Genomic DNA, 25,399 nt, shown 5'->3' on the forward strand with positions numbered 1-25,399 from the left:
ATTGATAGACGCCAATGACCCAATGGACTCAATCCGTGTGTTGATAGATATCCGCTCAAATTACATGTTGGCCAATTCTCCATCAATCGCTTTGTCAAGGAAGGTGCGCCTCTCTCCGGCGGGTACCTCGCACTGCAGCCTCTGCTCCACCAGCGCCCTGACTTGCTTCTTGGTGACTTTGTCGAGATCTACCTCGGCCAGCACCGCGCGAATCGCCTCGACAATGTCATGGTCACTGGGTCCTGCCGAAGGAACGGTGCGGAAGTCCATCACTGTTGATGCTGGTCGGCTGCCTGTCATACCCACGCCCAACAGACTGGGTCTGCTGACCGAGTGTTGCATGCCACCCTGGAGGTACGGGCTGCGGCTCCGCGGGTTATCCTGGTATGGCACAGGGGAAGGAGACTTCAGCCGCATCTGGCTGCCCAAACTCATCATGCTCATGTTCCGTCCATGCAGGCTGAGGGGTTGGTCCTTGAACTGTGTAAGGCCAGTCATAGTGCTGGTGCGGTTATTGTGCATTGCCGTGAACGGTGTCGACGATCGAGGCGGTGCCATATATGGCCCTGATTGCTGGGGGAAGCCTGCCAGGATCGTGCTAGCTGGTTTGACAGATGAGTAGCTTGACTGCATGTCGTCCATCTCCATCATTGCGGCGTCATCGTGGTAGCCATACTCAAAACCCTTCTCCGGGTAAGTGCCAGAGTTTCCACGACGACCTGGCAGGTTGTTGGCAGCGGCATAGTCGTCCCACCGTTGAAGAGGAATCGATCGGGGATCGAAGCCTTCATCCTGAATAGCAACGACCTTCTTGTCACCCTTCTCTCCAATCACGATTCTCGTATTACCCCATGAAAAGTTGTCTTGATTCCAGAACGAGTAGATTGGTAGGACGAAGCTGTAAATAGGATAAGCGCAGATGTAGATGAGCATCCATCCCACGTGTTGCCATTGTCGTTTGATGATGAAGATGATTGCTTGTAAACCGTACACAGCAGCAATGATCACAATTGAGATCAGGGGAAATTGGCCGGTATGCGATGCGACTCGATAAATCAAGTATCCGAGATAGGTGCAGGTTGCAGGGAGGATCAATGTGCCGAACAAATCAATGAAGACGACAAATCTCATCGAGAAGCAGCAGAAACCACAAAGATCTTTCAAGAAGACGAGTTCGGCAAGGTTGTGAATGGTCGAGTTGATCCACCGTCTTCTCTGCGACAATAAGACGGACCAAGATTCTGGCGCGGCAGTGAGGGCGTAAGCGTCCGGGACAAACTTGTAGGACATGGACGGGAAATGCTTGGTCATCAACGTCGTGAGATATCGATCCTCGCCCAAGGACAACAGGTTCTTTTTGTGGAGAGTATCAACATCGCAGTCTGCATACTCCTGGATGACTTTGTCCGAGATGATGAGAGGCCGTCCCTTGTCAGCGGTTCGAAGGCGATACATGCAGAAACTGGTAAACAGAGGTTAGCGATGGCGAGCGAAGGTGAAAAAGGCAGAACAACATACCATCCAGGTAAACAAGTGACGCTGCCGAACAAAGACTCGAAAGCTTTGGCAAGATGATGTGAGATATAGTATTCGTAGACTTGGATCATAGTCCACAAGCTCCGTTCTTCGTTCTCCAGGCTTGTCTCACCACAGATGCCTGCAATTTTAGCATCATTGGCACATGCGGCAACCAGGCGATTAAGTGAATCTTCCTTGACCATAGTATCTGCATCAACCATGAGAAGATACTCGTACAGCTCAGGGTCGACACCGATGACGTTGTTGATCTGATGGAAAATCTCCAATTCCAGAGGAGACATGGGTGACCTGTGGTGGACACGGTTCAGGAATTGCATCAATAAGATTTGTGAGTCTCGTTTTCCGCGGTTTCCAGGCTTGGACTTTGTTTGCTCCGATTCCTTGCCGACCTTGACGATGACGATATATGGAACAACGTTGCCCTCATATTCGTAAAGCCCTGAGTACACTTTGCCGTAGTTGAGTTGCTCATTGCCATTGCCGACAGAGCGGAAGGGTAAAGCAGGTGGATCGATCTTCGGATCAACTCCAAGAACATCCAGCACAATCTTGGGTGTAGGCCTGTCGTTGCCACCACCCACGATCATCCCATCGCAAATGACACAGATTAGCTTTCTCTTATTGTCATACTGAAGGGCAGTAAGAGAATCGAGGGATTTTCTCAGGTGATCTTCACCCTCAGTATAGGCAGGGACTTGACATATGACGAACTTATCCTGTGCAGCTGGTCGGCGCTTCGACCCAAGTTGGAGCGCCGCCAAAAATTTGATCAAAATGACAGCACACAAGATCAGGGTAAAAGCCAGAAGCAGGTAGTTGTTGACTTGGCACTTTGGAGTATCGCGGAAGTCAACCTTGCCAACATAGAACGCATTGTTCATACAATTCAGACTGTTTGCGAAGGCGGCATCCGTTCCCCATTGGCTCGTAATATCCTCGCCCGGGTTGCCGGTGATCAGGTCTGTCACCTCCTCCGGGAAAAACTTGTATGTGACAAAGTCGTTCATGACATTCAAGGTGTAGAAATAGTCGGTGAGATCGTATATGTTCTGGTGGATGACTACCCACTGCCTCTGGTCGGTCTCAGCTTGTTTCTTGATACTGCCCTTTGTAACGACCAGGTCTCCTTTGAAATAGTCCTTGATTTTGGGAAGGAAGGTGTCACTGTACCAATCCCAGCTATACAATGCTGATTGTTGATCTGGCTGATAACGATGACCGGAGGTGTGGACAGCATTTGGGTACAGAACGGCGTTGGTGTCATTGTGTTGCAGTTGGACACTCTCGTCGACATTCAGACCCGGACAAGCTCGACTCAGCGGTGGTGGAAAATATGCATCCAGGTTCATGCCCGCCAATGGAAGCATATTCTGCGCGTTAGTTTTGATAGCGGTGTCGCTGTGTTGGATTGGATAGAACTTGGTGATATCGTAAACTTTGCCCCGAATGCTGACATAAAAGTCATTCGTACCTGTATGGAAACCGACCTCTTTTGCATTCCAGGCCTTGTCAAAGTTTGGGCAGAGAAGCCTTCCAAACTCGATAATGTAGAAGACGATGAGGCCGTTCAGCAGGAAAATAAGGAACACCAACACCACTTTCTCTCGCCAGGCCATGCGCACATCAGGACGCTTCATGCGACCGATATATCGCAGGGCGATGGAGGGTATCCACCAAGTTAGCGCCCAGACGAGAGATACCCAAGCCTGTCTTCCAGCAGACGTCTTTTTAGACTCCACGTTCCGAGGATCAGCGAGCTCTGGATCCATGCCACCGACATATTGCCCGAGGTCTGGATCATAGACTGCGTCCTTGTGATCGTCGCCTTTTGGTCCAAGGCCGTAGTCGCCGCCAACTGTGTGCATCGTGCGTGCCATTGTCGGCGCAACTGATTTGGCTCGCTCTGTTGCGGCTTGCGCAAGCAAATTCTCCCGACTATCTTGAATGCTCATATTATCGCCCATCGGCGGGAAGAAGCCACTGCCGTTGTGAGGAGTATTGGCAGAGTAATTTGTTGCAAAGGGGTTGAGCGGCTGGCCGAAGGTAGGGTCATCAGAGAAGCCACCTTCGATAGGTTTCATGTCGAGCATTGACTCAGCCTCCCACCAGGCACTTTCACGCATCCAGATCCGTTCTCGCCCGATGATGACTTCTCCATTTGTCCAGCCTCTTTCTAGCAAGAAGCTTTCTACCCCATCTCTGCCGTCTTTGCAGCCGAGTCGGGAGTACCTTGTCACGAACTCTTCAACATCGAAATCAGCGGTAAAGTCGAGCCGCCGATTGCGGTGATTTGCCCATTCCGGAAGTCTCCATGCTCGTAATTGTCTCGATACCGCTCCTGCAGACCACGCGGAAGTGGTCGAGGTAAGAGCAGCCAAAGCACTTGGCATGTCATCAGTAGGGTGGATAGAGAGCTGATACCATGCTCGACTGCTAGCGAGAGTAGCTCCCAGATCAAAGCGGCCTTTCCGGCCAAAATTCAGACCTTCACCATCGACTGGGTAAAGCAATGTGCGAAGAAATCCTCCAGCCTCCGCCTCAGCACCGATTTTCTCGAGGATGCCTTCTCGTCGATCCCGGTCGTGCTCTCTCTCCCGACTAAGCGGTCCTCCTTTGATACCCAGGTCAGCTTCGACCTCCGCAATTGCAGAGTTCATTTCCTTGAGGACAGAGTGGCCAGCAGAAACAACCTCAACCCCATCGTCCTTCATTTCGGCGTTTATACCTTGGGTGTCATCGAAGACATTTCGTAGAGCCACAGCCTTTCCGAGTGGCTCGCCAGGGATTTCGATAACTGTGAGGCTGACTTCATCACCGGCTTGGGTACTCGAATCAGGTGTCAGGGCGCCGGAGCGTAACTCGGCAGCAATGGCATCGTTGGCCTTGCCAAGTACCCAGTCCACCAGAGCCTCGTACATGCCTGCAATCAATACTTCACGATCATCTGTGGAGCACTTCTTAACGAGCACTTCGGGCTCCAATCCAATCAAACCGCCAACATCTTCGCATATATCTTCGAGGACGTCAGCATCAACCAGGAATCCGGTTGTTTCGCCCAGCTTCAACAACCCAGCAAGACATGACAACAGTCCTCGGAAGGACGAGCCTTTAATGCCAATCGATTTCAAAGCTGAACGGAAGTCTTCAGCGGCAGCGGCGTCATCGGCTGTTGGAAGGTATTTAGGCGGATCGTAGTAACCAGATCTGTTTAACAGGGTGTATTTGGATGGATGTTGCAACCCTAGGAACTCCCGCTCAGCTGGAGTGGATGCCGACGTCAGAAGGTAGTAGAAGACGTCAAAAGCACGATGACCGGGCTCGGATGGGATCTTCAGCAGCCCCCTTTCCACATCAATGCCCGAGCCAGACAAGGCGAGCGTGAAGCCAGTCACCGTTCCGGCAAGAGTGACGGTATATTTGGCGGCAAGAGAGGAATGTCTATACGTGGTTGGGTTGAGAGGCGTGACACAAGAGAGGAATGGACGCAAGGCCGAGAGAGCAGTGTACGCAATTTCTGGAGTGGGTAGAGGAATGACCTGCAGAAATGCTTGCAAGAGCGAAGGTGTCGAGGGATGCAGGGATCCCAGAATGATACATCCATCTTCGGCTCTTCGTCTGGCATGTTCCCAAGCTCTTAAAGCGAGATCTGCATCGACAGTACCACCTACCCGTCCTTGGGCATCAGGATTGATCGCACTGAGCCATGTGTTCACCGAAATGCTCGTGCTCGAGTCGAGTTGGTAAGTTTGGCCGGAGGCATAGATCGTGTGTAGGGAGTTGAGAAGAGTAGTAGTCGAGACTTGGGTAGGCTGTTGAGCCGCTGTTCGGGCAGCACCAACCTGCGAAGAGTTGTTCGAGTACGTCGAGTACCGGTTCGCCATGTTGAGGCGAAATTGGGCCCCTGTCGAGCAAAGGGGTCGACCGGCCCTCTGTCAACCACTCGCAGTATTGATTAAGATACAGAATGACACTGCAAATATGTTCAAGGCCTCCTCTTGCAAATTTGTAGCGTCAATCAAGGCGGTTGAACCAGGCTGAGATCGTGGGCGGTTCAGGGAAGGGATGGAATAGGAGCGAGTCGTGTCAAATCGTCAATGCAGCATTTCAGAACGTGAAAAGGGGAGGGTAAAAAGATCCCAAAGCGATGGACTGGCAAATGCTGGCTAGATCTGCTGCAAATAGATTGTACAATGTAAAACGAGAGTAATGTTTGTAAGTCGTTAACGAAGGTGCAGAGGATGAGCGAAGGGGAGCGGGAGCAGGAGGTTGTCGACAAGGCCAACATGGGCCCCGAACACGGCGGAGTGCATCCAAACGTTGTTTTTCCAGGTTAGGGGACTGTGTATTGATCGTTACCCATACCACAGCCTGACGACAGAATATTGACCCATGCCCAGCTCCTCCTCGATCCGCAGCCACGGTCACGCCGGGTCAAGAATAGCAGCCAATCTGTGGCGCCACCTGGGCCTGGGCACCCATTTTTCCGTACTTGAGCCCCGGACATTTGCTGGGCGTTATACTGCTCTAGGCCTAAGCCACTCGGGTTGCTGCAGGGGAGCCCGGGAGGTTAAACAGCCTGTCAATCTTGTCCAGGCCAATCACACCAACGGTCAATGTGCTCCATGGCAACGGACGCGGAAAAGTCAACAAAGCCGCCTGTCAAGCTCGCGTCAAGAATGAGAACCACTTTACGTACGACGCAATAATGAGTCTCCCAGCAAGGTGTTGATGACGGTGTCCCATGTCAAATTTAGTGATGAGACACGGTCATGGATTTAGGACTCGTACAAATACTCGTACCAAGTGAAATGTTTCGATGGAAGAGCAGAAAAAATCCATTTCGCTTGTCCTAGTTTCAGTTTGTTCCCACTCGTTGCCCAATGTTTGGTGGTCGGGTTGCACACGGAATTATTTTGCCTCAAACCAGCGCAGGGCCCAAGCGACGGCGCGGTCACGTGATGGCGATTCGGTCAGCATGTGGCACGCTTCTGCACCGTCTCGCCCACCTGCAGAATGCATGCTGCATGTCCACTCGCATTTGTCTCAGTTGGTCTTACCGGCGACCGGGCTGCATGTGTGTGTCCGTGGTCAGCCTCCAAACCATTACGATTCCGAAGATGGGGTCATGCGCTTATCAATAGCGGCAAAGGATGAGCTTTCGGATAATCCTGTTTGCTTCTGGTGTTGCCTCAGGATGGGTAAATTTGTGTGGAGAGGAAGGAGGAGAAAAGGAGTGCGCTGCCCACAGCAAAAGAACCACTTTAAAAAATTTGGAAATATAATAACGGTGACCCCTTTTCTTGTCCTGGTGCTTCTGGCCTCGAATTGGGGTGTCTGTAGACGACTATCCAGGTACATACGTACGAGTAAAGAACATCCAAGTGCCTTCCTCGTATGTTGCGTTACGTCGGAGATCCAAGCACCCAGTGCCGATCCCAAATAGTATGCATGCGGTGCCTGTTCTGCTGGCCGCATACTGGGCGCATGTACCTGGTACGGACGATGCATTCCAGCTCTGTTTTTATTGGATAGCGAGGGATGTATTTGCTTCGCAAAGGACAATCCCCCAACCTCCTCCCCGTATGACTGCTAGACTCCAATGCTCTTTTCGCTCGCCGCGCAGCAACTCCGACTGATGGCTGTGACCCATCCCGGCCTCGAAAGACTCCGTAGAGGAAAGCTCGAAGGTGGCCTTGGAGGTAACTAGATGGCTAGATAGGGTGTGCATGACAATAAGGTCAGATTTCAGGCGAGGTGAACAACTCACAAGACCGTCATCACTACCCTATACTTGGGGCCCGGAGTTTTATAGTAGAAACTCTCACCTGTCAGCATCATTGGACAGTACAGCCTGAGTCAACACCCACTGCTGGAGAGGGAAACGTGTGCGGCGCAGTGTACGCTTCACTGTCGGGTTGGTGAGATCTCAGACACTGAAAAAGCCTAAACCGCAACCATGCCGGGGTGTGAAAATGACCTGTTGAGTGTTTTGTTTGTAATGACGATTACAAACTCCGCCCATCTTCTTTATCCACCAGAAACCACAGTCCTGGTCTCAAACCCCCCTTGCGCGAAGCCAATTCTGTTGCTTTTGCTGTTCGCTCATCTCAACATACTTCACATTGATTTCATGTATGTTGGTTCTTTCACTCACAATCTTTGATACGACTTGACGAACTCTCGCTATTATTCTCTCGCTCTGCATATTGGTTACACCGGCACATATTGACGCTCGTTGCCCCCTTACGATCACAGTTGCGAACTCGCAAACCCTCTCTTCCAACTCAACAACTGCCCGAAGACGCAAACTTCGTTCGATGAATTGAGAGCTTCAGTGATCAGTACGGCGGTGAGCCGACTCGTGGCTCGTCTGTTGACATATTGTGACGCGTTCAATACATCTCAATCAGAATGGCTGCTCGTGGCAATGTTCCTGCCCACTTGCAGGCTTCATTGCCTGCACTCCCTCCTCATTTACAATCAGATACCCATCTGACGGCCCACCTGGCAAGCCGATTCCATGTCTCTCTCCCAACAGCGAAATTATCCTCGCAAGCGTTGATATGCCTCAATACATATACCTCATCAACTAGGGGACCAAATGGTGAAAAGGAAGGAAGTGCCATGGGCGAGGCTGAGGATCTTGCCCGTAGGGCATGGGCAAGACTGGGAAATAGAGCAGAAGATCAGGCTATTGTGTTCTTGTATGTCTGCTGAATATCAACATGGTTTTGCTATCCTGCTAATTGTGCGACAGCGGAGAATCAGGGTCGGGCAAAACGACTGTCAGGTCACACCTACTTTCCTCCTTCCTTTCTTTCTCGTCCACGCCACTATCCTCCAGGTTGTCCCTCGCCGCCTTCGTCTTCGACACCTTGACTACAACCAAAACTACCACTACCCAAACAGCATCAAAGGCTGGGTTGTATTACGAACTCCAGTATGACGCATCGTCATCGATTCCCACTCTCATTGGGGGCAAGTTGTTAGACCATCGCTTGGAAAGGAGTCGAATCTCACATGTACCGACTGGCGAAAGAAGCTTTCATGTGCTCTACTATCTTTTGGCTGGAACAAGTGCGGCAGAAAAGTCTCATCTCGGCCTCAATGGTCACACAAATATCACCACGTCAGGCACAGGCCTGACAAGGTCTGCCTCCGTGGCACAGAAACGATGGAGATATCTGGGCCACCCAACGCAAATGAAGGTGGGCATAAATGACGCGGAAGGTTTCCAACATTTCAAAACGGCTTTGCGAAAGCTGGAATTCCCTAGAGCCGAAATCGCCGAAATCTGTCAAGTCCTTGCTGCCATTCTGCACATTGGCCAACTCGAATTTGGCACCGGCCAGGCGACATTGACTGCGGCTGAAGAAAGTGGTGGATACTCTCATGAAGGTGGCGAAACAGTCACGGTGGTCAAGAATACTGACACTTTGGCTCTCGTCGCGGCCTTTCTGGGACTGAGTGTCCAGGATCTGGAAGAAAGCATGAGGCACAAGACAAAGACACTCCACCGAGAGCGTGTCACTGTTATGTTGGATCCAAAGGGCGCTCGCGAGAACGCTGACGAACTCGCAACGACACTATACTCGCTCCTGGTTGCATACATCATCGAAAGCATCAACCAAAGGATCTGTGCCGCAGAAGACTCTGTTGCCAATACTGTTTCCATTGTTGACTTCCCAGGTTTTGCGGACCATTCCTCTACTGGTTCTGTTCTAGACCAGTTGTTGAATAATGCTGCCAATGAGTCACTCTACAACACGTGTCTTCACGGTTTCTTCGAAAAGACGGCCGAGATGCTGGAAAGCGAAGAAGTCAGCGTGCCTGCAACCAGCTATTTCGATAACTCTGACGCTGTCCGAGGTCTGCTCAAGCATGGCAACGGTCTACTTGCCATCCTCGATGATCAGACACGTCGTGGTCGAACGGACACACAGTTTCTGGATAGTATTCGAAAGCGATTTGAGAACAAGAATAAAGCGATCACGGTCAGCCGCGCCACTACAACCTTACCTGGTAGCAACTTCGCCACGACGAATCTTTCTGCATCTTTCACGGTCCGTCACTATGCTGGTGAGGTTGATTATCCAGTCAATCGTTTGGTCGAAGAAAACGGTGATGTGGTGTCTGGTGACCTGATGAACATGGTCAGAGCTACTAAAAGTGATTTTGTGGCTAGCTTGTTCGGTCAAGAAGCCTTGAACACTGTCAGCCACCCGTCAGAGAAGACGGCTATCGTGCAAGCCCAAGTCAGCTCAAAGCCGTTGCGCATGCCCAGTCTCTCCCGGAAGAAGCATGATCAGCTGCGCCGGATGGGCAGTCGCAGAGCAGATCGCTCGCCTGCTCTACAGGAAGACGCTGAATCCACACATACTCCGGAAGAGGCCAGGACCAGAAAAACAAAGGCTTTTGCGACAGGATTGACCCAAGGCGCAGCAGCACAGTTCCTCTCATCTTTGGATAATATTACGAAATCGCTGACCGCACCCAACGTCAACAACTATTTCGTGTTTTGCTTGAAACCAAATGATAGGCGGATCGCCAATCAATTCGACAGTAAATGTGTTCGTCAACAGGTTCAGATGTTTGGGATACCCGAAATCAGCCAACGTCTTCGGACTGCTGATTTCAGTGTGTTCCTCCCTTTCGGTGAATTTCTGGGTCTGACTGACGCTGATACTGGCGTCGTCGGAAGTGATCGCGAGAAGGCGCAGCTTGTTCTGGACAACAAACAGTGGCCCGGGAACGAGGCAAGAATCGGCAATACCGGTGTGTTTCTCAGCGAACGCTGCTGGGCAAGTATTGCCCTCACAGGGTCACAGAGCACCGCCTACTTTGGCGGCGAGGTTCCCGCCATTTCCAGGCCTGATACGCCAAGTGCCAACCCCTTCAACGATTCCAAAGCTCGATTAGTTGCCTCACACGAAGGAACCCCCGGCTCCTTCTATGGTGACGAAACGAAAGGAGGGGGTTACTTCGGCAGTCGAGAACTTGACGCCAAATCTGATGCCGGCGCCTCTGCTTTCAACTCTGGAGATATGTTCCGCAATCTCGAGACAAAAGAAGAACTAGCCGAAAAAGGCAACAGAAAGAAGATGGAAGAAGTCGATGTTGTACCCGTTTCGTCGTCACGTAAAAGGTGGCTGGCGGTAGTCTACTTCCTTACCTGGTACCTCCCAGATTTTGCGATCAAGTGGGGTGGAGGCATGAAACGGAGGGATGTGAGAATCGCTTGGAGGGAGAAGTTCGCCATCAACATCCTCATCTGGCTCAGCTGTCTCTTCGTGGCCTTTTTCATTGTCGTCTTTCCTCAGCTCATCTGTCCAAAGCAAGACGTGTATTCAGCAGCGGAGCTGTCGTCACACGACGGTAAGAACGGTCACAGCGCCTATACGGCTATACGAGGCGTAGTCCTCGATCTAGGTGCCTTCGCACCTTCTCACTACCCGAATATCATCCCACAAACGTCGCTTGAGAAGTATGCTGGTTTGGACGCAACGGGACTGTTCCCAGTTCAGGTCTCGGCTCTTTGCCAAGGAAAAGACGGCCGAATTGATCCCGCCGTTCAGTTGGATTATACGACAACAAATATCTCTGGTTCTGCCACAGTCATCAGCACCACTGACCCCAATCGCCGGTACCATGACTTCCGCTCTTTCACCAATGACTCACGCCCAGACTGGTTTTTCGAGCAGATGATCATGTTGAAAGCCAACTACAAGAAGGGAAGTATTGGATATACTCCACAATATGTGCGCACCCTTGCCAAAAAGTCACGTTCTATTGCGATATTAAACGACAGGGTCTACGACTTCACCACCTACAACCAAGGTGGGCGCAGCACTAGGGCTCCTGCGGGTCAAACAGTTCCGGCCGGAGTTGACACCAACTTTATGGATGACCTTGTAGTTGAGCTATTTACACAACGGGCGGGACACGACGTCACGAAATACTGGAACGCTCTTTCCATGGACTCTGCGCTGAGAAGTCGGATGCAGCTCTGTCTTGACAATTTGTTCTTTGTCGGCGTCACGGATACCAGAAACTCGGCGCAATGTCTCTTCGCCCGGTATATCCTCCTAGCTATTTCCATCCTGCTTTGTACCGTGATTGGATTCAAATTTTTGGCTGCACTCCAGTTCGGAGGCAAGAACATACCCGAAAACCTCGACAAGTTTGTCATCTGCCAGGTTCCTGCGTATACGGAAGACGAAGAGTCTCTTCGTCGAGCTATCGACTCAGCAGCGCGGATGCGATACGATGACAAACGCAAACTCCTCATCGTGGTCTGCGACGGAATGATTATCGGTCAAGGAAACGATCGACCAACACCTCGCATTGTGCTTGATATTCTGGGTGTGTCAGAAACAGTCGATCCGGAACCACTGAGCTTCGAATCTCTAGGTGAGGGTATGAAGCAACACAACATGGGCAAGGTATACTCTGGTCTGTACGAAGTGCAAGGACACATTGTTCCCTTCTTAGTTGTTGTCAAGGTCGGCAAACCCTCGGAAGTCTCCAAACCTGGAAATAGAGGGAAACGTGACTCCCAGATGGTTATCATGCGCTTCCTGAACCGAGTTCATTACAACATGCCCATGAGCCCGCTAGAACTGGAGATGCATCATCAGATCAGGAACATCATCGGGGTCAACCCAACGTTCTACGAATTTATGCTCCAGATTGATGCTGACACAGTTGTGGCTCCCGACTCGGCTACTCGCATGGTTTCGGCATTCCTGCGCGACACAAGGCTGATCGCTGTTTGCGGAGAGACCTCACTCTCTAACGCCAAAGCATCTTTCATCACGATGATGCAGGTGTACGAGTACTACATTTCGCACAATCTCACCAAGGCATTCGAGTCGTTGTTTGGTTCTGTCACATGTCTACCGGGTTGTTTCACCATGTATCGAATCCGAGCTGCAGAGACGGGAAAGCCACTTTTTGTGAGCAAGGAAATCATCCAGGACTATTCTGAAATCCGAGTCGACACCCTCCACATGAAAAACCTGTTGCATCTTGGTGAGGATCGATACTTGACCACTCTGCTCTTGAAACATCACTCCAAATACAAGACCAAGTACATCTTCCACGCCCACGCCTGGACCATCGCACCCGACAGTTGGAAAGTGTTCATGTCTCAGCGACGCCGATGGATCAATAGTACTGTCCACAACCTCGTCGAACTGCTGCCACTGCAGCAGTTGTGCGGTTTTTGTTGTTTCAGCATGCGGTTTGTGGTGTTCCTGGATCTGTTATCGACAGTCATCGCCCCTGTGACGGTGGCTTATATTGTCTACCTCATTGTGCTACTCTCTACTTCATCCGACGTTATTCCCTTGACAGCCTTCATCTTATTGGGCGCAATCTATGGTTTGCAAGCCATCATCTTCATCCTTCGCCGCAAATGGGAAATGATCGGGTGGATGATTGTGTACATTCTGGCCATGCCCGTCTTCTCTCTGGGTCTGCCTCTGTACTCGTTCTGGCACATGGACGACTTCAGTTGGGGTAACACGCGTCTTGTGAACGGTGAAAAGGGTAAACAGATCTTGATCTCTGACGAGGGCAAGTTTGACCCCGACTCGATCCCAAAGAAGAAATGGGAAGAGTACCAGGCAGAACTCTGGGATGCGCAAACCCAACGGGACGACGAAAGATCCGAGATCTCGGGCTACAGCTATGGCACCAAGTCGTACCATCCTGCCGCATCCGTCTATGGCGGTGGTCCTGGCCTGTATGAAAGCAGCGCACATCTCATGGCTCCCTCTAGGTCTGTCTCACAGCTCGACATCCACCCACCAACATATGAAAGAGGATACAGCCATTCCAGGATGTCTCTCGCGCCTTCGGACATGATGGGCGGCGGCATGATGGCAGGTGGTCAATCCGTGGCCGACATGGATATGGCCGACTTGACCGGATTGCCCACTGATGACATGATTCTGAATGAAATCAGGGATATACTCAAGACGGCTGACCTCATGACCGTGACGAAGAAGGGCATCAAGCAAGAATTGGAGCGGAGATTTAATGTAAATTTGGACATTAAGCGAGCGTATATTGGAAGTGGTAAGTAATGCTCCTTGCTCGAACCTTGGGCAGGAAAGCTAACATCTGGCGCAGCAACGGAAGCCATTCTCTCGGGTCAACTGTGATTCATCCGCACAATCTAGCGTCTGTCCTGCTCTAGCGACATGTTTCAATGGCAGATTGCAGGAGTTTAGGATGAGTAAACTAAAATGGTTGGTATTGGTAGACATTTGGTTGGAGGAGAAAGGACTCCATGGCTAGGTATAATCACTGAGGGAGCGATGAATTGCAGCATTTGTAATCGATAGGGAGACAGAAGGGCATCAAAACAGCGTAGATGGAGGTGGATTTCCAGGAATCTGCCATGTATACCAACATTTTATGCCTTAGAGTGTTAGTCTTCTACGAATTTCGGGACTCGTGGTACGGGCGCCCAATCCTGTCCAATCGCGTACCTTGTAAATCAGTCGAGAATCGCATCAAGTAGGCCAGAGTGAAGAGGGAGGGTTGATTAGCGGGGCTGAAGAATGGTGGTTGCTCGCTTAATGCAATAGAGGAGCTGAACAAGCTCACCAAGCTTTTTGTTGAAGCTTTTAGAGAGGGAGGCCTTACGAGTTCAAGTCCGGCCCCAGGCGGCTCCAAAGGGCTTAGGCTGGCCCAAAGCCCCTAACGGCCCCTAGAATCCCCGCTTTGGCAGGATGCCGTCATCATGAAATAACCCCCAAGTGCCCCCCTTCAGCCCCCATGGTGCCAATGACGCCCCAATCAAGGCCCAGAATGACCAAGGCTGCTGGGCATCGCTCACACGACAAAGGATCGAGTCCAAACTTACAGGCCAATGGCCGGGACGCTTGGTTGTACCTTTCAGGATTCAGGGTTGGCTTGCGTGGCCCTCAGTGATCTGGCCCTGATCCTTCTCTCTTCCCGCGAACCCACCGAGAGCTGCCCTCCAGGGCCACCTGTAACAAGGAATCCATCACATCCCTCGGTTGCGACTCTGTTCAGATTGCGCCACGACGCACAGAACTAAAAAGGCAGTCTCAGCGCCTTGGACCTCTGGGGCGCTTCAACCATTCTCCCTCGAGTGACGCCACAGCTTGCTGTCGCGATGATACCCAAGGGGATCTACGACCTCTGTCAGAACCGCGAGTCGATTACATCGCAATTGGCCCAGGATCCGTCCATTTCCCCTCATGCGGCTGCCAAAAAGCTGTTTGGTGTCGATATCGACGACGAGGTGGTTACCAGGAAATTGGACCTGGGAAAGGAAGAACCAAGTGATCTGGAAGAAGCCCGAAAGTGTGGCCAATGGGGTACATCCAATCCCAGCGATTTGTTTCTGAGAGTGAGACGACCTCTTGACTGCAACGATGCCGCAAAGCCCGACCCTGACTCTGTTGCTAGATCTATCATGATGTCCTGTGCACACTGGAAAAGAATCCTTTGGTGGGCGTGTGCTCGCCATCGCTCCTCGGAAGCAATGGAGTGTGCCCGCTCACAATCATGGCGACGGTTCCCGATATCTGCCGACACATGTCCAACGTGATCGCGAGGGCAGAACAAGAGGTCTTCCTGGCGACCAACTTTTGGATGTATTCAGAACCTACCCGGCTGATCACCAACGCGCTGAGAGAGCTTTCGAGAAAGGCCGTCCTGACCAACCGCCGGGTCGTCGTCAAGATCATCTACGATCGGGGAAGTGCGAAACAGGTGAGTTGACGTCCTGCCCGCTGGCACACATTCATTGACAGCACGAGCTTGTAAAAAACCACCTCATCGTGCCACCCAGCGAATTTGCAGATCCCAATGGCAAAATCCGAATACCCCATCCTGATGAGCTGCCAAACATAGATATCGAAGTCATGAATTTCCATCGACCAATGTTTGGGACATTTCATGCCAAATACATGGTTGTGGATCGGCGAATTGCGATATTGCAGAGCAACAACATCCAAGATATCGACAACCTGGAGATGATGACGCAATTTGAAGGACCAATTGTTGATTCATTCTATGATGTTGCGCTCATCTCATGGCACAATGCTCTCAAGCCACCGCTACCGCTGTTGAGCCGACCTACTGCGGATTGTTCGATTCCCACTTTCACGAGCGACAGTTATGCGACCATGTTCGACGAAAGCGGAAAGTTGGTTCCCGTGTATCAAGCGTAAGTTGGACGCACTGAGATATGTGCCTGCGTAGCGCTGACCTTGACACAGACCCACGCCAATCCCTGACGGCCACGAGAGCCTTCGAGAGATTGCCGAGCATGGATCGCAGATGGATTTGCCCCAGCACACATCACACGAGCCCCACTACGACCCTGACATCAAGTCTGAGGTGCTACGCGCTGTAGCATGTTTGAATCCACGGGAGGGCGAGACACGGATAAACGCGATCACCCGCCTGCTGAACACGACGATTCAACCTGACACGAAAGGGAGCGCAGCGGATATTGAACCAGCTGATACCATGACGCCACTCATTCCGATTCCACGACATGATCCTTTCCCGATGGCCATGGTCTGCCGACAGCCATGGGGAGCGCCCACCAAGCACTGCTTGTACACCCCGCAAAATGCAGCCTTCATGTCTGCCCTCCGTCATGCGGCAAAGTCGGTTTTTATCCAGACCCCAGACTTGAATGCCGAAGCCCTCCTACCCGAGATTGTTGCAGCTTGCCGACGAGGGGTCAAGGTCACCTACTACTATTGTCTGGGATACAACGATGCGGGAGAACTGCTGCCCATGCAGGGCGGACACAACGAAATGATCGCAAACGGACTGTATCGCGACGTGGGACCCGAATATCGCGATAACCTGGACATCTACGCCTACGTCGCCAAAGACCAAATCCATCCCATCCACAACAAATTCAAGCAGCGGTCATGTCACATCAAGCTGATGATCGTGGACGGCCACATTGGAATTCAGGGTAACGGTAACCAGGACACGCAGAGTTGGTATCACAGCCAGGAAGTCAACATCATGATTGACAGCCCACTGGTCGTGGGCAAGTGGATGGAAGGAATCCGACAGAATCAAAACACGCACCTCTACGGCAAAGTCGAGAACGAAGGACCTGATGCTGGATGTTGGAAGGATCCGAGAACTGGACAGCAGGCCGAGGGTGCCATTGGTGTCGACCCAGGCAAGTTTGCATGGGCCAAGGGGGTTGTTGGTGCTGTACAACGGGTACGAGGAATGGGTGGGTTTTGAGTTGAGCTTGTCGCGAATGTTTTCACGATCGGTATGACGGGGTATTGGCTATTCGAGAGTATTTTGGGGGAATCTGAGTATTTTTGTTTGTGGTGAAAGAATATACGAGCGATGGATGGTTTCAAGCACAAGTATCTATTCCATCTACCTACCCTATAAGCCTGTGATTTGGACATGATGTACATACGAGCAGCTCTTTGCGCCATTTCATGACAATTCAATCTATCTCCTTCTCTACTTCTGCTCTGATTAAGATCTCAGACTCTCTGTCCCCGCCCCTCCACTTGCACCATTGTAACGGAGCACCCGTCTGTTATCGTCGTCGTTATTGCTATTGTTTGGTTCTTCTTCTTCCCGTTGACGCACTCAGCAGCAGCAGCAGCCGCCGCCGCCATTCAGCTGACAGGATTTCCCGGATTTTTTGTCGCACCCGACCGCGAAAAACCTTTGGGCGATTGATTGGCCCCCGGGCCTGGCTGGTTTTCAGCTCTGCATTGGAGGCAGTGACACCTGGACCAGCGACATCTTGTGTCCAGTGTCTGGTGTCCAGTGTCTGGTAGAATCCGCTGCAGGGAGAGTTAAGTCCCGCCCAGCCCAGGCAGCCACCGACTAACACTGTCCAGAAGTTCCGTGTAACACACCTTTGGTGCTGCAAGATTCATGATTGTCGGCAAACTCTTACAGGGATGGTGTCGGTGCGAGGTCGAGACTCGTCCAAATGGCCAACTCGACTCAGTTATGCGTTTGTGCGTCAGACGTGTCCTTGCGAGACTGTGGCTTGCGTTCATGGATGAGCAACGGGGTGCAGGTGCTGGTGCGGGTGCGGGTGTGGGTGATGTTGCTCTTCTTGGAGGAGGAGGTATGTACTGCATGTAAGGCTCTGCTATAAATGCCCTTGGTCCCTACACCTCGTGGACATTCTCAAGTTCAATCGCCCTTGGATCCTATTTCGCGTTCATAGAGCAGCTTCATACAGAAAATATCACGTCGATCAAGCATCAGCAATGGTCTCTCACGAGTTCAGGCGAGTCCCGCCTCCTCAGGCCTCCATGGGCCATCGGCTCCCCCAGGACCGGGCCCATATCAAACAATGGCTCGCCACCAAGCTGGAACAGCTCGAGAAGAGGCGACAGCTTCACAAAAAGGCCTCTGTCACGCTGGACCCCAGCATCGTCGCCCTGCAACAACTCGTCGCGGCCAGCCCCAACCTCACCAAACTCTCTAGTGACATGTTCACCCAGATTCCCCCTGCCTACAAGGACGACCCTACTGGCAAGCCCCAAGTTCGTGATTTCGACACGATGCTTGGACTCGTCGACATGATTCTCAAAGAGGGACCACAATGGTTTGACATTCAGGACCCGCCGACTGCCATGGGGTTGATCGGGTTTCCCATCAACGCGATTCTGGACTGGCCGATGGGCACCTTAGCGGGTTACCTCTTTTTCTTGGACAGCCAGGTCAACAGCATGTGGCGAGGCATCCTGAACGTCTGGGGCTCATTCCTCGAGAGTCCCGCGTCGACCAGTTGTCTCAACGAAACCAGTGGGTGGCTTTCTGCTGATGCTTTGAACATTCTAGCCGCCAAGGGGAATGATGGCAAGACAGATTACACATTCCAGCAGCTATATGTCTGCAACCCGTCCCTTCCATTCTTTGGGTTTGGTTCCTGGGATCAGTTCTTCACTCGAAAGTTCAACCCTGGGATCCGGCCCATCGCCTTTCCGGACAATCAACCCACAGCAGAGCAGCCGGATCCGACGCGAGTCATTGTCAATGCTTGCGAGTCGACACCTCTCCAATTCGCCACCAACGTCAAGCTGCACGATACCTTCTGGCTCAAGGAGCAGCCGTACTCTTTGGCTGAGATGCTGGACAATCATCCCTGCACCGAGCAGTTTGTGGGTGGATCGGTGTATCAGGCATTCCTGAGCGCCCTGTCGTATCACTGTTGGCACTCGCCGGTATCTGGGAAAGTGGTGGCCATTCGCCAGGTGCCAGGGTCGTACTACTCGGAGAACCTCTCGCAGGGTTTCGATCCAGGATCACCCGACGCCGCCGCCCCGAATAACTCCCAACCGTATATCTCGGCCGTGGCAGCACGCGGAATCATTTTCATCCAAGCCGACAACCCTCAAATCGGACTGATGGCCATCGTGTTCATCGGCATGGCGGAGGTGTCTTCCTGCGAGTTTACCGTCAACGTAGGGGAGCGGGTTGACAAGGGCCAGTCGATTGGTATGTTTCACTTCGGAGGCTCAACCCACTGCATGATATTCAGGCCGCAGACGAATTTGTTCAGCCACAACTTTGTCAACCCGCCGCCATGGGACCCTAATGCCTCGACCAACCTACCTGTCTGTAGTGCGCTGGCTGTGATAACGCCGCCTTCAGGTGGCGATTGAAGGAAGGACGGAGGAATATCAATGGATCACGAGCAATACCAAGGGGTTCACGGTATCTGGCGAGCGGGTCAGAGATTTGATAGTTGGTCAGTAGCAGATAGTCTTTTGTTTACCTTGGCACGTGCTTGGGTGCCGTGGGTGCCAGATACTTGCGGCATCAATTCCGCTTTTCCTCCAATACATTGCGCCATCCTTTCTCCAATATCAGGCTCGTTCCACTTTCCTTGAAGACTCTGCTGAGCAAAGCACGGCAGATGCATCGGCTGCTTACCTAGTACCTAAACTTGAACAACCATCGGACACTGAAGCCGGAAACTGGGGTTTGTTTCCGGTGGGGGGCCTTAAGAGGAGGAAATACAGGACACACTCATCATACATACCTACACCTACGAGGTACACATACAAGAAAGATTGGGGCCACCATGGGGACAGGTCCAGATGAAATGCTCGTTCCTGCGACATCGGCAAACAAGCAACCAGTGCCCAACCCCACACACCGAGAGTGATGGACAAGCAGAACCAAGCTCGCCGCCCACACACACAACACACATACCCCCTCCGCCCTTGATTTCCCTTCTGGTTATTCGTTCGAGCTTCATTGACTGGCCGAGCTATTTCTCCATTCCATCAAGAGCCGAATCAATGCGCCATAATAACCCTGAACAAGTAGTTGCTGGGACCTTTTACCCCAGTAGATCCCCTTGCCGCCATCCTCGGCCAGCATCGGGACACCACCGCCTCTTCCTTTGTTGCCCATTGAGTATTTGAGTGAATGGCACTGCGATATTTGAACTGAACCACCCGTCTCTCTGGTTCCCCCTTCCAGTCTCAGCTCTAGTTTGTTGTGCATCACGCGTCCAGAGTTTGTTGCTTGATTTGGACCTCTCTCCGTTTGACCCACGAGCTTGCCTGCGGGAACTGCCCATCATACAGAGCAGGACAACCACTTGCAGACCGAGCTCCGCCATGAGTTCGTACTTGAAATCGTACGCCTGGCCTGTTTGCGCTGATAGAGGGTGCAAACATGCAGACTGACCATGACTCGACCAGACCTTACACCACCTCAACCGCCTTCTTCGAGGCCATCTCGGAGGTAAACCCCCCTGGAGAATTGACTTGTCCCGTGAATGTGTCCCGTTTCACTGACATCAAACCGCAATGCGCAGGCCGGCATCACTCATGTCTTTGTCAACCTGGGCTCGGACCACCCGTCCATCATGGAGGCAATCACCAAAGGCCAGAGGGAAAAGGGAGTGAACTTCCCCAGAGTCATCACCTGCCCCAATGAGGTACGCAAGGAAAGATGGGAGAAAGATGAGTGCTGGTGCGGCACTCTTAGGAGCTCTGGATGTGAAGGCTGAAACATGAGGAATCTCATATAGATGGTTGCGCTGTCCATGGCCGACGGCATGGCGCGCTTGACGAACAAACCCCAATGCGTTATTGTCCACGTCGATGTCGGAACCCAAGGTCTGGCTGCGGCCGTCCACAACGCCTCCTGCGGCCGCGCACCCGTCCTCATCTTCGCCGGCCTCTCCCCCTACACCATCGAAGGCGAGTACCGAGGGTCGAGAACAGAATACATACACTGGATTCAAGATGTGCCGGACCAGAAACAGATTGTGGCGCAGTACTGCAGGTATACCGCCGAGATCAAGGGCGGCAGGAATGTCAAACAAATCGTCAATCGAGCTCTCCAATTCGCGACCAGCGATCCCAAGGGACCCGTCTATCTCTACGGGGCCCGTGAGCCTATGGAGGAGGACATTGAGCCATACTATCTCGATCAGCAGGTGTGGGGACCTGTGGCTCCCGCAGCTCTGCCACAAGAGGGCGTGGCGCTCATCGCGGAGGAACTGGTCAAAGCTAAAGAGCCTTTGCTCATCGTGGGCTACACCGGCCGCAATCCTGAGTCGGTGGTCGCCGCCGTGGCTTTGGCGGACAAGATCCCTGGTCTTCGGGTCCTAGATTGCGGAGGTTCCGACATGTGTTTTCCATCAGATCACCCGGCGGCGCTGGGACTACGGTATGGTACCGACCGAGCCGTAACCACTGCGGATTTCATTCTAGTGGTGGACTGCGACGTCCCTTGGATTCCTAAATTGTTCAGACCTAAGCCAGACGCCAGAATCATCCACGTTGACGTTGACGTGCTGAAGCGGCAAATGCCCGTCTTCTATATCTGGGCGTTTGCTCGATTCAGCGCTGATTCCGCTACCGCGTTCAAGCAGGTCAACGAATATCTGGCCTCAAACGAGAAGCTCTCTGCGGCTTTGTCAGACGAGGCCCACGCGGCGGCGGCGAAGAAGAGACAAGAGTCATATACAGCACGCTGGGGCGAATTCAAGGCATTGGCCAAGATACCCGAAGACCCGGCGAACACGGCGATCAATCCTCACGTACTGGGCGGTCAGATCAGAGCAGCCGTGCCGCAAGACACCATCTTCGCCGTCGAGGCTGTCACCCTGAGCACCTTCATAGCCGACCAGATAGCGCCCGTGCAGGCGAAAACGTGGATCAACTGCGGCGGCGGGGGGCTGGGGTGGTCCGGCGGCGGCGCGTTGGGCATCAAACTGGCGTCGGATTTTGAGAACCGCGACGTCGCGGCCGGCGACCGGTTCGGCACCAACAAGGGCAAATTCGTGTGCCAGATCGTCGGCGACGGCACGTTCATGTTCTCGGTGCCCGGGTCCGTGTACTGGATCGCGCGACGGTACGACATCCCCATCTTGACCGTGGTGCTGAACAACAAGGGCTGGAACGCGCCGCGGCGGTCGATGGTGCTGGTCCACCCGTTCGGCGAGGGCAGCAGGGTCGACAACAAGGAGCTGAACATCAGCTTCGACCCGACGCCCGACTACGCGGGCATCGCCAAGGCCGCCACGGGGGGTCAGGCCTGGGCCGGGACCGTGAGAACCGTGGCGGAACTGCTCGACGCGCTGCCCCAGGCCGTCGAGGCCGTCAAGGGCGGCCGCTGTGCCATCCTGGAGGTCAAGCTGTTTGAGAAGTTGCCCGACCCTGAGGAGGCGAACGTGAAGACGGCGGTAGCGGCGCCGAGTAGTGGGTGATGCGTCTAGACGACTGACTACCTACCTACCTACCTACCTAGGTAGGTATGGAGATATGTAGGTAGGGAGCTAGGTAGGTGAAACAGGTGACACATGGCAACAAGGTACATAGATTGATATCACGCACAAATACCCAATCAACTATTGAATACTCTGTTCGGATCTGATCGGATGGCCTATTCATCGGCCAGTTCCCTGTACATATATTACGTGACACTCGAGGGAGAGGGATAGGGATAGGGATGGGGAGAGACAGAGTACTCAGGTATGTAGAGATGGATTGACAGTACATGTCCACACGTCGACACGTCCATAGGCCGTACTCGTACTCGTACTCGTACAGTATGTAGATGGTAGATGGTAGCGTCACACGGTCACATACAGTAGACACGCAGAATGGAGGAAAACTGGGCAAAACTCCGCGAGATATAGGTACGCAAAAAATGTAATAACATTATTTGCTATGGGACAGGTCATGATGATGTGGGTTCTTCATTTCCCCTCCTACTACTACCGCCGCCGCCGCTCACTTCTTCCCCTTTGTCAGGCAACCGTCCAGGTCTGGCGACCCTGTCATTCTATTTTGTAAGAAAACAGGGTTCCTTCTTATCTTCCTGTGCGCATCACAAACTCGATCTCGACAAAGGACCAAGATCCAATACAGCCGGTCACCACTAATTGGGCAAAGATGGCTGCATACATATCTTTTCTTCCCGAGATAGCCCGAGATGGCGCTCGGTAAGAAAAGTCCATCTAAAAGACGGAGCCCTTCCTCTCGACATCTGCAACAATCTCCTTGTTGAGGATACCGCCCTCACTACCCATGTGCTCGGCAAAAGTCTTGGTAGGCTTCCACTTGCTCGAGGTACGCGGGGTTGACTCTTCCATCATCTTGTCAACCTGTTCCAAGGTCAGACCCTTGGTTTCGGGGACGAGGAAGAATGCGTAGATGAATGCACACGTGCACAGGCCGCCCCAGATGAAGAAGACCGAGGATTTCAGGTTGCCTCTGTCCTCGTTGACCATGTAGGGTGTAATGACAGCAATGATCTAGGGAAGAGGTCAGTTTAACCGATCCAAAGCACTCCAGGATAGCACCACGGGAGGCTACTTACCGTGTTCCAGAGCCAGTTAGAGGCGGTCGAGAGACCCACACCTCGGGAACGGATCGGAAGAGGGAAGATCTCTCCGATGACAATCCAGGCGCCAGGACCCCAAGTCGAGGCAAAGAAGAAGATGAAGATGGCAATAAAGGCGATTTGTGCATTGACCGCCGAGATGTTGTTGGCAATGCTGTCACCGTCGGCGTTGGTATGGGTGTGGTTGAAGCCGATCGTGACACCGATGATGGCGACAAGGAATTGGCAAATAAGCATGCCCAAGGCTCCCCAGACGAGCAAAGGACGACGGCCAAACTTTTCCACCGTGTAGAAAGAGATCGGGGTGGAGCACACGTTGACCAGCGTGAAGATCAGGGAAATTAAAAAGGTGTTGTCAATTGCGCCAGTCGACTGGAGGAAAGGCGTAGAGTAGTAGAAGATGAAGTTGACACCGGTCCTGCGAAAGTGTCAGCCAACTGCGGACGCTACAAGAGGCAGAGCTCGGATTTTGCTCGTGGGGGCATTTTACTCACCACTGCTGCATCATCTGCAACGACGTCCCGAGAATAGTACGACGCAGGTTGGACTTCTGATGCCACAGGCCTCCCTTGAAGCAGTTGTACCAGCTGGAGAACCAACCAGAGGACGGAATCATCTCACGCTCGTACTCGTCATTGGCGATAATTTCGGCAATTTCCACTTGGATGTACTCGGAATCAGTAGGCTGACCGCGGAGGCGAGAGAGTGCCTGCATAGCCTTCTCAATGCGGCCTCTCTTGACAAAGTATCGAGGCGAGTCAGGCAGGAACACCAAACCACCGCCGAGGATCAGACCCCAAGCAAACTGAATTGCAATGGGAATCCGATAGGAGCCAGTGTCTGATCGGTGTTCCGTGGCATAATCGACACAGGAGGCCAAAAGGATACCGATCGTGATGCAGAATTGATACCCAGCCACGAGGGCACCGCGAACCTTTCGAGGACACTATAAACACACGACAGTTAGCTGGAGAGCAACGAAAATACACCAGTAGCCGCGACTTACGATTTCACTCATATACAGAATCACAGTGGCGCTTTCGAACCCGACACCGAAACCAGCAATCAGACGACCGGCGACAATGACACCGAGACCGTGACCGGGCCCAGTGATCATTTGAATGACGACACCGATAATATAGATGAGGCAGCCTGTGATGACGGTCCATTTACGACCAATGATGTCGGCGACATCACCGGCAATGAGGGCGCCGAAGAAGGTTCCGCAAGACAGGATGGAGACGATCAGAGACTGGTGGGGCGACGAGAGAGCTGTGGCATCGGGGCCTTCAATGATATGGATGAACAGCTTGGAGCCATTGACACCATTGATGTAACCGGAGTCATAACCAAAGAAGATACCGCCAAAGGACGCAAAGGCACAGATGAGATAGGCTTTCCAGGTCACTGGAGCCTCGATGCGATTGACATCGTTGGTAGTAGAGAGAGCACGAACCTCGCCCGGCATGTTGGACTCTTTGGGGGGTTGAAACAAGACAAGGAGCAAAGAAGTGCTTGACAAGAAGTCAAGAGGGAGACAAGAGAGACAAGCTTCTCAAACGAGGAGACAGCATCTCTTTAAAGAAAGCTTTGGGCAGAGGCAATAGGTCCCAAGGGGAAAGTCACAATTGCAATGGAACTCTGGAGCTTTCACAGACCTATGTGGCTTGTTACTGGTCACACGCCTCGGAGGGGTATTGGGATGTGGAGAAAAGTCATCTGCTGCAGGTGATTGATACCAGGAATTCCTAATCTGAACAGGGCCATGACCCATAGGGAGGTCGGTCGAGACTGGCAGCAGAGAGGGCGCGTTGTCCACACGGCAGTGGAGGTCCCCTCCTCCATCAACATGGCGATTTTCTGGGAGGGAAAGAATCTCCAGATGGAATTTGAGTGGTCGGGCAATCGAAGCAACCCACAGAGCACCATGACAAGGGGAAATGTGGGTTAGTAGCGTGCCAGCGTGCCAGCGTGCCAGCGTGCCATC

The 25,399-nt window shown here is 52.5% G+C and overlaps 6 protein-coding genes across 6 annotated transcripts; 4 read left to right on the forward strand and 2 right to left on the reverse strand.

The window, feature by feature from the left end:
- Positions 1-60: 60 nt before the first annotated feature.
- On the reverse strand, positions 61-5,420 carry Z517_09729 (uncharacterized protein; the record flags this gene model as incomplete). Its single annotated transcript, XM_013425637.1, has 2 exons — positions 61-1,462; positions 1,519-5,420. 2 exons carry the CDS (start codon positions 5,418-5,420, stop codon positions 61-63), a joined length of 5,304 nt encoding a protein of 1,767 aa, XP_013281091.1.
- A 2,530-nt stretch (positions 5,421-7,950) lies between these two features.
- Positions 7,951-13,706, forward strand: Z517_09730 (uncharacterized protein; the record flags this gene model as incomplete). The annotated part of the gene is made up of 3 exons (XM_013425638.1): positions 7,951-8,243; positions 8,297-13,620; positions 13,675-13,706. The coding sequence occupies 3 exons, from the start codon at positions 7,951-7,953 to the stop codon at positions 13,704-13,706; spliced, it is 5,649 nt and encodes a 1,882-aa protein (XP_013281092.1).
- A 983-nt stretch (positions 13,707-14,689) lies between these two features.
- Z517_09731 (uncharacterized protein) lies at positions 14,690-16,800 on the forward strand (the record flags this gene model as incomplete). The annotated part of the gene is made up of 4 exons (XM_013425639.1): positions 14,690-14,926; positions 14,986-15,291; positions 15,339-15,748; positions 15,801-16,800. The coding sequence occupies 4 exons, from the start codon at positions 14,690-14,692 to the stop codon at positions 16,798-16,800; spliced, it is 1,953 nt and encodes a 650-aa protein (XP_013281093.1).
- Positions 16,801-17,804: 1,004 nt separating this feature from the next.
- Positions 17,805-19,205, forward strand: Z517_09732 (uncharacterized protein; the record flags this gene model as incomplete). The annotated part of the gene is made up of 1 exon (XM_013425640.1): positions 17,805-19,205. The coding sequence occupies one exon, from the start codon at positions 17,805-17,807 to the stop codon at positions 19,203-19,205; it is 1,401 nt and encodes a 466-aa protein (XP_013281094.1).
- A 1,024-nt stretch (positions 19,206-20,229) lies between these two features.
- Z517_09733 (uncharacterized protein) lies at positions 20,230-22,273 on the forward strand (the record flags this gene model as incomplete). Its single annotated transcript, XM_013425641.1, has 3 exons — positions 20,230-20,298; positions 20,372-20,494; positions 20,588-22,273. 3 exons carry the CDS (start codon positions 20,230-20,232, stop codon positions 22,271-22,273), a joined length of 1,878 nt encoding a protein of 625 aa, XP_013281095.1.
- A 753-nt stretch (positions 22,274-23,026) lies between these two features.
- Positions 23,027-24,880, reverse strand: Z517_09734 (uncharacterized protein; the record flags this gene model as incomplete). Its single annotated transcript, XM_013425642.1, has 4 exons — positions 23,027-23,323; positions 23,389-23,830; positions 23,907-24,358; positions 24,419-24,880. 4 exons carry the CDS (start codon positions 24,878-24,880, stop codon positions 23,027-23,029), a joined length of 1,653 nt encoding a protein of 550 aa, XP_013281096.1.
- Positions 24,881-25,399: the final 519 nt, after the last annotated feature.

This window comes from Fonsecaea pedrosoi (assembly GCF_000835455.1).
Source record: "Fonsecaea pedrosoi CBS 271.37 unplaced genomic scaffold supercont1.6, whole genome shotgun sequence".
NCBI classification, from domain to species: domain Eukaryota; kingdom Fungi; phylum Ascomycota; class Eurotiomycetes; order Chaetothyriales; family Herpotrichiellaceae; genus Fonsecaea; species Fonsecaea pedrosoi.